This window comes from Gambusia affinis, linkage group LG11, assembly GCF_019740435.1.
Source record: "Gambusia affinis linkage group LG11, SWU_Gaff_1.0, whole genome shotgun sequence".
In the NCBI taxonomy this organism is placed as follows: domain Eukaryota; kingdom Metazoa; phylum Chordata; class Actinopteri; order Cyprinodontiformes; family Poeciliidae; genus Gambusia; species Gambusia affinis.
Window position 1 is genome coordinate 7,310,215 of NC_057878.1, and position 14,336 is coordinate 7,324,550.

At 41.3% G+C, this 14,336-nt stretch overlaps 1 protein-coding gene across 2 annotated transcripts in view; it reads right to left on the reverse strand.

Annotated features, from left to right (window-relative positions):
- adcy5 (adenylate cyclase 5) overlaps positions 1-9,372 on the reverse strand; it is a 77,036-nt gene extending 67,664 nt beyond the window's left edge. For both annotated transcript variants that reach the window (XM_044132815.1, XM_044132814.1), the window contains exon 1: positions 7,662-9,372. In XM_044132815.1, the coding sequence (XP_043988750.1) occupies positions 7,662-8,660 (999 nt within the window). In that variant the 5' untranslated portion in view covers positions 8,661-9,372. The remainder of the gene's footprint in view (positions 1-7,661) is intronic.
- Positions 9,373-14,336: the final 4,964 nt, after the last annotated feature.

Here is a 14,336-nt window from a genome sequence, read left to right on the forward strand (position 1 = left end):
CCAGTCAGATGTGGGTGTGATGAGGTTGTAGCCCTGGCGTGAAGCTGGTGAAGCTACTCTTCCTTCAAATTCTCTCCTAATCAAGCCATGCACGTGTGTGTGGTCTACGCATCGCAGATAAGGTAGCACTGCTGCTCCCAGGATCCTGGTGTGCTGCACAGAACCATGACAGGACCACGTTTTCTGACCAAATAAAGAGTTCAGCCCCCTTGTAAGAGCTCAAAGCTATGTGGATCCTATGTTTTGTTTAATATGCTGAAATGGATGAATTTCACACAGTCTCTTTTAGCCTTAAAGCAATGTCATCTGACTCACGAGCTAAAGATGACTGGAAATTAAATATTGACCTAGATGTACGATTTAGTTCCGACATCTGACCAATCCCAGAGTAAAGTGACTGACTGTCAGATTGATGGTTTTCTGATATTTACTAAGATTTAGGCCAATATAAACACCCTCAACCTGAATGTGAGGAGTTAACTGAAGTGTTTTGTTTCAAATATACAGAAGCTTTTACAGTGGATGGGACAATAGTGTCCTGCACTCACTGATGAGTAGATTTTGCGGAAATATTGTGGTGTTAGAACAGGTTAATTTCTAGATTTTGGATTTTTTTTTTCCCCATTATGGATGTGCAGCAGGATGGGGGTAATCTCACAATTCTATCAATTGTCAGGACAAACATGCATTAGTCTATTTTTATTTTATTTTTATGGACGTGTCTGAGTGAAGTGCTCTTCACCGCCGCTAATGCACCAGTCAAACCCAACATAAAATAAACAGCTGCTGACAAATTAAATGTGTAGTATCCACATAATGCTGAGTCGGTCTAGATATTTGTTGAGGATTTTAACGAAGATTAATAGTCTTATTTACATGGACAATAAAAATGTGAAGGAAAAAAAGAAAAGAAAACAACCACGTTAACATCGAAAATCTAATGTTAGCTGAAATACTAACTCACAGAAGAGTTAGTATTCCACACTAACATAATTTTTGTGTAGCATAATTTATAATTTCCCCTGAAAATAAACTTTCTGCTGATGCAGAGCAACAGCAGAGCCATCATTTGCTACGTATGTTTTGAAAGATTTTAGATACTACAAAGCAAGGCAACAAGAGGAAAATTGAAATATGCTCAAAACAAAATGGTGAGACAAATTTGATCTTTGTGTGCATGTGACGATTGTTTGCTGAAAAGTGTGTCAGCAGTGCATCAGCACAAACACACAATATTGTGGAATTAGCTAATATGGGAGCTAGCAAATCTCAATTTTCCCTAAAGAAAATTGAGAATTTTTTTTTCTTTTTTAGCATTTACAAGGATATTCCCAGTGAAAGAAGCTTAACAGAGAGACCGTATTGGTCCCAGCTTCCAGTCGGTATGATGGGCCCCGCTCAGGTAAAGGTAAATCATTAGACATTAGACAAGAGCTCATGTCCAAGCATCAATGTCAATAATGTAAAATTTGATCAAAGGATTGAAGCTTTGTTTTTAGTTGCTTTTTTTTTTTTTTTTTTTTTTAAAACACTTATATGAAAAAGACGCTTTTCAGATCTTAGCTGAAGCACATTCTTTAGTTACTTCCATCCATCCATCCATTTTCTTACACCCTTCTTCCCTAATGGGGTCAGGAGGGTTGCTGGTGCCTATCTCCAGCTGCGTTCCGGGCGAGAGGCAGGGTACACCCTGGACAGGTCGCCAGTCTGTTGCAGGGCAACACAAAGACATACAGGACAAACAACACACTCACACACACACTCACACCTAGGGAGAATTTAGAGAAACCAATTAACCTGACATTCATGTTTTTGGACTGTGGGAGGAAGTCAGAGAACCCGGAGAGAACCCACCATGCACAGGGAGAACATGCAAACTCCATGCAGAAAGATCCCCGGCCGGGAATCGAACCCAGGACCTTCTTGCTGCAAGGCAACAGCTCTACCAACTGCGCCACTGTGCAGCCTCTTTAGTTACTTTAGAAAGCAAATTATTTTTTAACTTGCAGATTTATGAGCACTTTTCACACATTTTTTTTAATTGCATTATGCGCAATGCCAAGCCAAACCACACAACATCTCCATATTTAGAAAAATTAGAGAAAAAAATAAGCTAAATATGTTTTTGTTTTTGTCTGAAATCCTTTTCCTCTGTTTGAGTCAGAACATAAAACGCTGTAAGCCTGGAAGTACGAGCACACCGGTGCTGAAAAAAACAAGAAGAAAAAAAAAAGTTGGTCGCCGTCTGTGTGACATACCATCCGTTGCTAAGTTACAGGAACACAGAGGCGAGTTTTCGCAATATGGATCAGAATGCATCAGCGCCAGTTTATTGAAGACATCCTCAGCTGGCCTACATCCACGCTTGTTTCACATGAAATACCTGAAACAGGAGCCCGCTGAATTAAAAAGCAAGTAGTTGGAAGCTTCTGTAGAGGATGAGGACAAATTATGAAAGAAAAAAATAAATCTTACGCGTTCAGAATCTGATCAAAAACCGCTTTTGTCTTGTTGTGCCATGGCTCTAAGGCGGGTAAACATAAATAAAAAAGAAAACAGATATTGTGGGCATCTATTTTGAATTTCCACACATTACAAGCAACAAGCAGCACAATTAGGCAGCCAGAAAACCCATTAGCACTGGAATCCTGCCAACTGGGACTGGTCTGCTAGCATGTGCTGAGTCAGGAATGAATTTTATACTCACAGACATTTCTTACCCCAGGAAGTTTCATATGAACACGATTATCCTCAAAATCCAGTGGATGAATCAGCATTTGAGTCTGTGAATTAACATAAACACATCTTTTTTTTCTTTTTCTTTTAAATCTTAGTCCAAAAAATATTTTCTCTTAATCATAACGGAAAAAAACTGTTTTGTATATCTTAACTCACTCATGTTTCTTTATGCAACAAATATTTAATGACTGTTCATGTAAACCAAAAACAATACCAAAACCGAATTTGCTCCACCCACTCTCCAAATCCACTCCCAGACCAAACACGGCTCCCTCTACAGTTCAGAAACGAAAGTGGTCCTAAAGGGGAGAAAAAAACTTTAATATCAACATTAAATAAAACTGAAAAAGATGCAAATCATAAGGAAAGCATGAGAAATACCAGACGTCTTCTATCCATTGTTTTTTATTCATCGTTATTACTGAATCTTTAGTAACTACCAACAAGTAAGAAGGTTCTGAGTGAAAGGAGGTTGGGGGGCAGGATTAGATATGAAAACAGCAACATGGTGCGGAAACGACAACAAATCCAGCAGTTTGTTCCCGCGTTAGCGCGTGAAGAGGACCAGCGTGTCTTCCGCTGGAAACACGAGCACAAGCCGTCCACACTATAAACCAAACATTAGACCTCGAAAACAAAACAAAGAGTGAAACTCCAGGCTTTCCACTAATTGACACATTCTTTAGCAAGTTTACAGTGCAGAAGACCCTTTGATAATTGAGATGGCGAGATGCTTCGTTGAGTTTTTGTTTTTTCTTTTTCTTTTTCTTTTTTTTTTTTTAAAAAGGGGCGTTTTAACTAAATGTTCCCTAAATGTTGCAGTAAAGACGCGCTCGCTGCTTTTGACGACGCGTCGTAGGGCTGACGGTACACAAAGCAAATTTCGCTTCGGACATTTAAAAGTAATGTCACCAAAAAAAATTATATACGCGACTATTAAATGTAGCACTGCTATTGAAAAGCACCGCTGGTATATCTAAAACACACCAGCAAGGCCACCACCTCTGAATGGCTCACAAACCAGAACGAAGGTGGGGTTTTTTTGTTTGTTTGTTTTGAGCGGCCAAGTCAAAGTCCAGACTCGACTGTAATTGAAATAACGTGGTGTAGCTCGACTCAGGCTGTCCGTCCTAGAAAACCCTCCATTTTGGCACAACTGAAACAACAATTCTCCAACGAGGACCGGTCCAAAATTCCTCAGCAGTGACATAAAAGATCTTTTCACACAAGGCTAGGGTGGATTGCTTTTTTTTTTTCATTTAAAAACTGCATTTCTATTAACTTAACTCAGATAGGTATATAAAAACAAGCTCGATAATCTGCAACAAATTAGATTAGGGCAAAACAAGTGAAACCTGTGAGGTGTTCAGTGCATTTTCACAGCACTCCTTCCGTGAACACATCCTCACATGCTCCACGCTCTTCAGGAACATCCTCGGATGCAAAAGACGCTAAGACTCAAAATTCTCCTCCTCATTTAGGCTTTCTTATGAAAGTGCTTAACGAATAAGAGCTGTGCTGTTTTAAAAGCGAATATTCATGACGAGCTCCACAAGGCCTGATTTTAAAAAAACAACAACAAAAAAAACATAGTAAAATATGTCAGCAGCCAAAAAATTAAAAAATCAATGCATGTAAAAGTGGCAAGCCGTTTTACAGCAAGGCGCAAACAACAAAGGGTGCAGCAGTTTGAGGGTAAGAACACAATGAGCTGGAGAAAGTAAACTTTTCCACTCAGTGCATCTTCAGGAAAAAAGAAAGAAAGAAAGTAGAAAAGAGCTGGGTACATGAAACCAGCATGTGTCAGCATCCATCTACTCACCATGAGAAATGCTTACTGAAACACCAGCAGGAGTACCGGGACGTTATGACATGTAGCAGTGGGACAATAACAAAAACAGAACATCCTCTGAAACCGGCCCAACTGGGCTCATTACAAAACCACATGCGTAAAACAAGCCCATTTGTCCCCCCACTCCCTCAAGCAAGAGACAAAAACACAATGTTCAGATTATGAGAGCAATTTTGAATTAGAAATTTTAAATCAGCAGGCATTGTGGGAAAGCCCTCTTTCTTTATTATTATTTGAACATTGTTGAACAGACATACAGACACCAGGAAATGACCCCAGGACGCGTTGTGGGTTTAATTCAATTATTGTGAATCAAACCGATCCGTACTGTAAAACAGTGTGATGGAATAATCTGGGTTTTCCTAAACCGATCCTAGAAACAGAATCTTTGTTGTCTCTTACGTCTGAGTTGAAGAAACAATTAAAATCTCTCCCCAGTTTGTGTGGTAAATGCAGAGCAGCGGTGTCCAACTCATTTTTGTTTAGGGCCAAATCAAGGTCAGGAATGCTCTTAAAGGGCCAATGTATTGATAAAATATCAGAGAATTCTTAAAAGTGAAAAAATATTATGGAACATCTTTTCAGTTCCTCCAGGATTTTGTGATTCTTTTGATGATTTTTTTTCTTTTTTTCAATATAAATCAAAGTGTTTGTAGTACTAATTTGGAAATATTTGTGATATTTGCGCTTACTGGTGACAGTAAATGCGACTTTCTGTTACTCGCTGTATAGATCATGGACTATAATCTGACACCAGTTAAGGCTGAGTCAGCTGCTTAATACAAGTAAGTAAAATCTGCAATAAACTCCCAATTAGCGCAAACCATTGCGGGGAATTGTTTTTTTTGCGGGAATTTTCACAATAATTCTCAAGAAACCGCAGGGACGGATTGATATAATTTGGCAGGAAACATAAAAACTGCATTGATTTGATCGATAAAATAATATCTAAGCACATTTAGCGTTTAGTCTAGAATCTAGAGGGCCTCATAAAGAGCTATGGCCGGCCAGATTTGGCCCACGGGCCTCCAGTTTGACACCTGTGATGTAGAGTGTATGTAAACTGGAAACGGGTGCTGGGTACGTTCACGGACAGTTTATCTTAGCAGTTGTTTTTGCAATAAATTCAAACAAACACGGTCTAATTAACATCCGCTGCAGCTTGTTGCAGTTTCAAAAAGGCAATTACACGGCTGCACTTCTTACAAGGAGGAGACAATAAATCAAATGCTATCTTCACTTTGTGCCTTTTGCACTTCTTCTTCTTCTTCTTCTTTTTGTTTTGTTTTTTTTATTTAAGCTGCAAGAGTGAATTTGCTCAGTTCTATTCTTAACAATAAGTCGGAGCCGGATTTGTAATTTTGTATCAGTAGTTTGATGCTTGTACGAGTGTCGTCAGAGGACGTTCAACAAATCAACTTCAAACCAGCTGACAGTTTTGCATTCCTTTACTTGTGATTAAATATTTTCCTGATGACAATTATGTCCGATGTTGCTGATTGAAATATTCCTTAAGACAGATGAAACCCACTCAGGAAACTCGGATTGCTTTGTCTGATTGTACCGCTGAGTCAATTTAAACACATTTTGCAAAGTCAAAAAAATAAAATAAACACAAGACGATTTATAAATAATGGGCAAACTGTCAAAAAAAAAAGCAGAAGTTTCATTGTTATGTTTTGTTATTTTCTTTATCCTGACTTCATGTAATCTCGTCCAAGCAAGATTTCTTTAAATCTTCTTAAAATTGACCAAACATTTTATTTCTAATCTTACTTTAATAGGGTCTGCTAACTTCCAGTCATGGCACACATCCCCAAAAGTGATTCGACAGGCAGATACTGAAAGGAAGCTTTTTGGGGGGGAAAGAAAAAATCAAGCAGCGATTAGTCAGCTGTCACTCTGCAACTTGGCCACTATCTGTACAGACTCTTTGAAAAATCAAACTGCAAACTTTCTTTAAAAAAAATTAAAAATCAGACAAAAACAAAATAGCAATGCTTACATGCAGTCCTCCTCATACCCTTAGTCAAAATCCAGATCACACAACTTATGCACAATGTATTAGATATTTCTGACCATAAAGAATGATATTCTGTTTGTTGTCAAACAGTGTGATGGTTCTGTTAAGAAGAAATGTAACAGATATGGATACGCAGCTCTCCTTCCAAAGTAACTATGGAGTCAAACAGCAGAGATGGGAAGAAACAGAAGTTTTACTCTCACTAAAACGCAGAAGCAATGTAAAAATAAAAATAAAAAAATAGGAGGAAAAAAGCACATCTAGCATTACTCTGGTAGAAATTGAATAAGAAATGTCACAATGACACAAAAAAGCAAATTTATTTTTTAAAATAACTGTTCCCAACTCAAAATAAATACTAAACTACATTGTAATAATAATAATAATAATAATAATAGTAATAAAGGAGTTGTCAATATTTCAAATTCATCCCAGTTTCAAGCCACAAATCTTTCATATTAAAAGAAAACCTTTAAATTTCTGCAAAAGTGAAGTAAAAGCTTCCTCCGATCATGACCCAGTAGGCTGATTACCTTGAATCAAAACAGCTGAAACAAACAGGCTATCAGGTAGGTGTTAGAAGAGTTTCAACTCTATAAAAGATAAAGGAGGTTAGGGTTTTTTTCTCCCAATGGAGAAACGTGCCTGCCTGTACAGAATCTGATCAAAACGTTTTAGCATCACTTTTTTCCCTTCTGCAAGCATTTATTTGTCTTTTCAGTTAAAACCGATGACTCTCCATTGCCATCAGTCATCAGGAACGACGCAAATCTCACTTTCTAAAGACTTTTTTTTTTGTCTTTGCTTATTTTAGTACTTTTATTCTCGAACTCCAAACCACCAAACAATAAACTGTCTGCATCTTATTCCTCTCAACTGTGTTCCGTGCGACAGAAATGATTCAGTGAAAGGCGCTCAACAAGCTGCAGGTTTCGACTCATGTGCGTTTTTGTTTTCTTTTTACGCACGACGAACCAGCGCGCGTAAAAAATAAAACAAAAAACTCCAACCTCTCCGAGCGCCGCTCTATCCGCACAGAGCACATACCTGTTTCCACAGAAAGCTGTCCACTCCGTTCAACATCCAAGAAATGGCCACGTGGATGGCGGAGAGAATAACTCCAGTGATGACAGCGGCGCGCATCCTGACGGGCAGCAGCGTGTAGATGACATGGATGAAGAACACGGTCCACCAGATCCCCTCCGAGGCGCTCCGGGGCTGCACCAGCAGCACGCCTATCACCTGGATCACGATCACCAGCAGGATCACGGCGTAGCACACCACCCACATGTGGTCCTGGTGGAACGCGTTCCGGTTGCACACCACCATGAGCACCAGCGTGAGGAAGATGGCCAGGGAGAACACCACCACGTAGGGCACCGTCGGAGCTCCGGAGCAGTGGAAGGCCAGCATGACGGTGAAGACCAGCACCAGCACCCCCATCAGCATGGTCAGGCTGCTCTGGTTGAGGCGGAAGAAGTAGCGCTGGTAGAGCCGCTCCAGCTTCTCCGACTGGAACTTCTTGGACTTGAAGACGCGCATGACGCTGACGCAGCACGCCACCAGGGAGACGTTCACCTCCGGCATGACCCAGTCTTCCTCGCGCTCCCCCTTATTGTTGTCGCTCCGCGATCTGGCCCGGCGCTCCTCCAGACCCAGCTCCACGGACTTAGGCCTCACCTCGGCCAGGTCGGCGCGCTTCGAGGACGCGGGGTTGCTGTTGCCGCGGCTCTCCTCCTCGCCATGGTCTTGCCAAGCCGAGCGGGACCTGAAGCTGACCCTGCTGCTGACGGTGGTGGAGGCTCTCCCTGGAGGAGGCCGGCGCTCCGGATCAACATCCTCCGCCTCCTCCTCCCCCTGCTGCTGCTGCTGCTGCTGCCTCCAGCGGCTGTTGGTGCGGGTGAGCTTGTTGCGCGGAGATCTGGCTGAGTATGGGCACCCGTTGGCCACAGAGTCAGCCTCTCCCCAGGCTGATCTGTGCTCGGTCCCTCCCCTAAGCCCGGGCGCACCGAGTCCGGGCGGGCTGACGCTGTTTGATCTGGACATTGTGGAGGACGCAACGGATAAACAGACACACAGGGAAAGTTTCGCTCCACCGACGGGGTGAGGAGGAGGAAGAGGAGGAGGAGAGGGGAGGGGGTTAAAAAAAAAGTCAGGGAACTATTCAGTCACAAGGTTGACTCGGATTAAATGTCTCATACGACGTGAGCTGTTCAACTTTGGGGACAATCTAAACATATTTAATGCTGAAAAAAAAATATTTTGGGAAAAAAAGTGGCACAAAAAAATCCTTCGGGGTAAAAAAAAAAAAAAGGAAATCAATTGAACATGACGAGTCACAGGGGGGGAAGCAGCTTGATCCAGGTGGATTTGGCTCTACATCATCGGGCCCCAATTAGCGGCGCTCATCCGTGGAGAGGTTGCACGGCAGCGCGCCTTGTAGATGGAATAAATGCATTACACAACTCGGAAGGTCCCTGGAGATCATAGCGCAGCACCATCACTTACACCGTGAATCCATTACGGCCGATCTGCTTCCTGTAGCTACTCCTGTGATGAGCATCGAAAAAAACCAAAAGAAAAAGAAACAAACAAACAAAGAAAGGTCCCATGTTGACACCTACGATCTCCATGCACCTGTCCTTTGCAAACATAAAAACAAACAAACAGCAAAAAAAAACAAAAAAAAAAAAAACGTTTCAGCCTTGACGGTAGTGGGAGCCACACGTTTGGCAAAAATGAGGCATCATCATCATCATCATCATCATCATCATCATCATCATCATCATCATCATCACGATCATCTCACAACACGGGGAGCAAAGAGGAGAGAGTTCAGCCGCTCCTCCTCCTCCTCTTCCTCCTCTGGCAGTCGTGGTCAACGGCACAGCGTGTGTCGCCGCGCCAGCAGCTCATCGTCAGCCCGCTAACGCCGCACAGTCGATGACCAACAGCTGTCCATCATCGCCGCTCAGTTCTCTCACTGCCGAGGTGTCCGGCGGCTGCAGGCTCTGTATCCGCAAGCCGGACAGCGGCGAGCATTTCACAGGGAGCGTCCGCGCCTTTCGGGTGCTCAGAGCGTGCTTCGGCAGCCTCCGGCGAGAGCCGTCGGTGTCGGTTCCGAGCGTGGCATCACAAACAAATCACCCCACACACACACACACACACGAACAGACAGATCCCCGCCGCCGATTGTCCCTTCGACGATCATTCAACCAAGTGTGCTTCCTGTGGCCCGCCTTTCCGCCGCGCTTCCATTGGAAAGGGGAAGAGGGTGAGTCACTCTCCGCCGAGCTTCCATTGGATCGCGGGCCGGTCAATCTTCCCCTCTCCTCCCTCCCGGGCCCCCCACGCGCCCACAATCCGGAGGCTGCGCGACCCCCACGGACGCCTTTTCGATGAATGGGCGGATCTCAGCGGCCCCGCAGCTGGAAAAGCCCGCACACGCAAAACCAAAAACCACGCATGATGGCCCAGCCAAGGGATCGGATGTTTTTCCTCTTCACTCCAATGGTTTCTGGACCTCAATAGTCAACACCCTCTAACTCCAAAAGAATAATAAAAATATATATATACATACGCAGTCTCCACTGCAGTTTTAGGTTTATGAACCGGCTCTTTTTCCGGGTTGAAAACTTAAAAGGCTCAATTTTAATTCATTAATTAATGATGTTCTACCCTCTTCAGTTCAGCTCTTCAGTTGTTTGTAAATTGTAAATCAGTTTTCTTCTATATATATATATATATATGTATATATAATAAAAAGCCTATATCAGATTAGACTGCTTCTTTCATTAGTTGTTTTAAATCGCACTGGCGATTCATGGAAGAACGGGGCCAAGGGCAAGCCACATTTAACAGGCCCCTTTCCAAGCCCAGTTTTACATTTCCAAATTACACATGGAAGATACACAAGAAAGCAAAAGATTATAGAGACATCTTTCAAATTTACAACCAGATATTTGGATTTGTCATCTACCGTTCCTTAATAGTCAGTTTTTTTATAAGGTAGTATTTATTAAACAGTGTTTTTGTGTGTTCATTTCAACAAGCTTTTTGGTTGTGTCTCAAAAAATGCCAAGTAATAATAATTCTGTTATTTTTCTTTGGGAAGTAGCTTTGTAAGTCGTGCTCTTGTAGTAATTTATTCAAATCAGAAGCAGCGGTGGCTCTTGGATTAATGGTGCCACGCAGTGGTGCACATTTCTCACAACCTTCGCTCAACTAAAGACGCACGTAATCGTTTGTTGAATTTGATTTCTATATTGTTCTTTTCTGGAATATGTCGCCATTATGTGTTTAGTTATCTCAAAATAAACACTTAATAGAACAAACTAAAATATGAACTAAACAGTAAAACAAACACTGACAGGACAGATATTACAGTCTGCTTTCGTCCCACAAACTGTACGAGTGAATATGAACTGATCTGTTCTACTTCAGTGTAGAAATTGAATCCGTTTTTCTTGTAAGGCGCTTTGGGATGATCTTTGCTGTGAATTGGAATCATGTAAATGGATCTTTTAAACATATCTTTCAATCTGTAGCTTTATGTCCCTATGAGTTCAGTTTTTCAAGTAAGTGTTAGTAGTTCTTTAATGCTGTGTGTTCACTCTGCTCTTTAAAAAAATATATATATACATATATTTTTTAGAATAAATAATCCAGAAACTCACCTGTCTTAGTGAAAGGCGACTCCTGACTCGTCTGAACAAACAAAATGAAGGTTTCATAGCGTTTATACTGCATTTTTAAAGTAACTCCAGTTCAGTCTACATTAACAGGACATGCCAACAAGCAAGTGAAACTCGTCTGTTTTACGGGAACTGCCAGCTAACGTTTGTTTGTTTGGTTTTTTGTTATAGAGGTCATCTCCTCCCCAAGGTGATGCTGCCCTGGGTGGTGAGCCCAGTCACCCATGTGAATACCTGACACTGGTCAAATGTCATAATCCCGTTTTCATGACCCTTTAATAATCAAATTTTCTGTTTTAATGAGGCAGCAGAGAGAGATTTTCCTCATTGTCCTCGACTCTACCAAACACCCGTCCTTACTGAATTTTGCAACTTTAGTCACAAATGAAAAGTAAGCATTTGGCTCGTTCGAGCCCGTATTGGGTGCTAATGCGAATAAAGCGGAAGCATGTGACGGCGAGCCGCATGTCTCGGCTGTGACCGTCTCACCTCCAGCTGTGTTCCTTGTGCCCCTTTTGGAATCCGCTCAGAGTGAAACACTGTCAGCTTAGAGAACAGTGGCTTCCATTCAGAGCATCCATCCCAGTTTCCCGTCAAATAAATACATTTCAGATAGAAATCGGACACAGAATGATCTTGGCCCGAGTTGTGCAACTTATGTCCTCCTCTTGCTCATCTTGTGACTGCTTGCTTGTTTGGTTTTCTTTGCTCTCTTAGAGGTCAGCAACACGAGATGTTGGTGGGGTTGAGCTGGCAGAAATAGATGGAAAAGTGAAAAATTCAATTTCATGGTGGCAGTTTTAGACATTCGATCAATTTACAAGAGTTTGCATTTACACGTAGAATGGACTTGTAGGCTTTCGTGAAATTAAATCGTCACTTGAATCGTGTTTGTACGGAAGAGGATTAGGGCCATTAAAGTCAGAATTCAGAATTCTGACTTTAAAGTCAGATTTTTATTTTTATTTTTTTTATTTTTTTCCGGTGGCCCTAATCCTCTTCCGTATTGTTTGGGCTTTCTTCCACAAACACGACAGGAACATTCGTGTCGGTGACAAAAATCAAAGTCAAGATTACTGATTCACAGTTTTAAGGTCCAAGTTGAAACCAAAGGAGGTTCAGAGTCGGCAGCTTTTGTCTCTGCAGAAAGTTATTCTCTGCAAACCGCAGCAGGGCATTTAGTTTATCGTTTGTAGTTTACTGTGATCATTTCTAATCATAAGAATTTTTTTGATTGACCGTCGTCTTTATTAATGACATCAGAAATGCTATTTTTACTAGCTTCCAGAAATATCAGTACATCTGAACTTTAAGTTTAAATTGTGTAAGTCACACTTCTTTAAGAAGCAAAGAAGCCAATATGAAACGGGAACGTTTTCACCGATTGCTGTGCCACGTATTCGCACCGTACACTTAGGCTACCTAAAAAAAAAAAAAGACATAGTGAACGAAGTACAGTGAGAAAATTGTAAGTATCCCTGAACTGTAGGCCTCAGGAAACTTTAACCTAACTTTACAATTTTTCAGTCAGTCTACCACTTCCGAGATGTTTTTTGGCATAGCAACATTGGTATTCAGTGAGGTCCCAAGAATAACTCAGTCTTTTAAAATTAAATGTTTTGTAGAGTCAGTCTGCATTGCTACATCCGTTTACCCGGAAGTGAGAGGAGCGCCTGAATTAATTGTAGGGTTACATAGTGTATAAACCGTAGACTTTGGTTTGCTATCGTTTCCCCATGACGATTCAAACACAAAGACTTTATCCTCTTTGGACTTGCTGGGTCACATGAAAGGCTAAATATATACTCCAGACTTCAGGACACAAAAAGAAAGAGTGGACCTTCACTCTTCTAACTTTCATACAGCTGAACTTCATTTTCACAAACAGCAGCCTGGTTAGTTAGTGGATTTAAAGACTCTTTGCTGCTTGAATGACAAGCAATGTTTCCTCCTCCATGCTGTTAAAGTGACTCACAGGGACATTAAGTCAAAACACACAAAACAGCCAGTCTCTGCGCAGATAATGAGGGGTATCGCAACAGCAATTAGCAATTTTAATGATAGCAACACAAACACAACAGCAAATGTGCTTTACCATGTTTTAGGTTTATTGTAAATATATACATATACATATATATATGTATACTCTGTGATCCTACCAGTCAGTCTGCTGACGTCCTGCAGAAGTTTGGTATCAAAACTTTTATTCAACAGATGTAAAGAAAAATACCATGCTTAAGTTTTTTTCTTTTTCCCCATTTTTTCTTTTTGTTGGTTTGTTTCCGCTTGGGTTATGAGACAAGTCATCATTCGAGGCGTCTACATCACCGCTTTCATGCAGTTTTCAGATGTGTTGTGCCGAGTCTTTCCGACAAACCTTGAGGCAAACCATGCTCAACCGTCCATGAAGGAGAATGGAAACACCAGCTAATTGATTCGACACGACCACAAGGGAGACCTGAATGCAATACAGGGAACGCTGTTTTTCTAGAGCACAGGAGTCAAACTGGAGGCCAGTGGGCCAAATCTGGTCCGCCATAGCTTTTTAAGTGGCCCTCTAGATTGTACACTAAAAAGTGCTTAAAAAATTATGTTTTCAATCAAATCAATGCAGTTTTGGATCTGTTTACTGCCAAATTGTATCAGTCAGTCCCTCCAGTGTCTTGCGAATTATCGTGGAAATTCACGCAAAATCAACAAATCCCCGCACTTGTTTGCTCTAATACATAATTGGGAGTTTATTGCAGATTTTTCACAAAAATTTTCAAACTTTCTTACTGCCTCAGCTCTAATTAATGTCAGATTATAGTCCATGATCTATACAGCGAGTAAATAAAAGTCGCAATTAGCGTCACAAATAAGCATAAATATCACAAATATTTCCAAATTAGTACCACAAACACTTTGGCTTTTATTTATTTTTTTTAAATCACAAAAAGAACAACAAAATTCTGGAGGGACTGAAAACATGTTCAGTAATACCGTTTGATTTTAAGAATTTATTGATAAAACCTGATAAACACTTTTA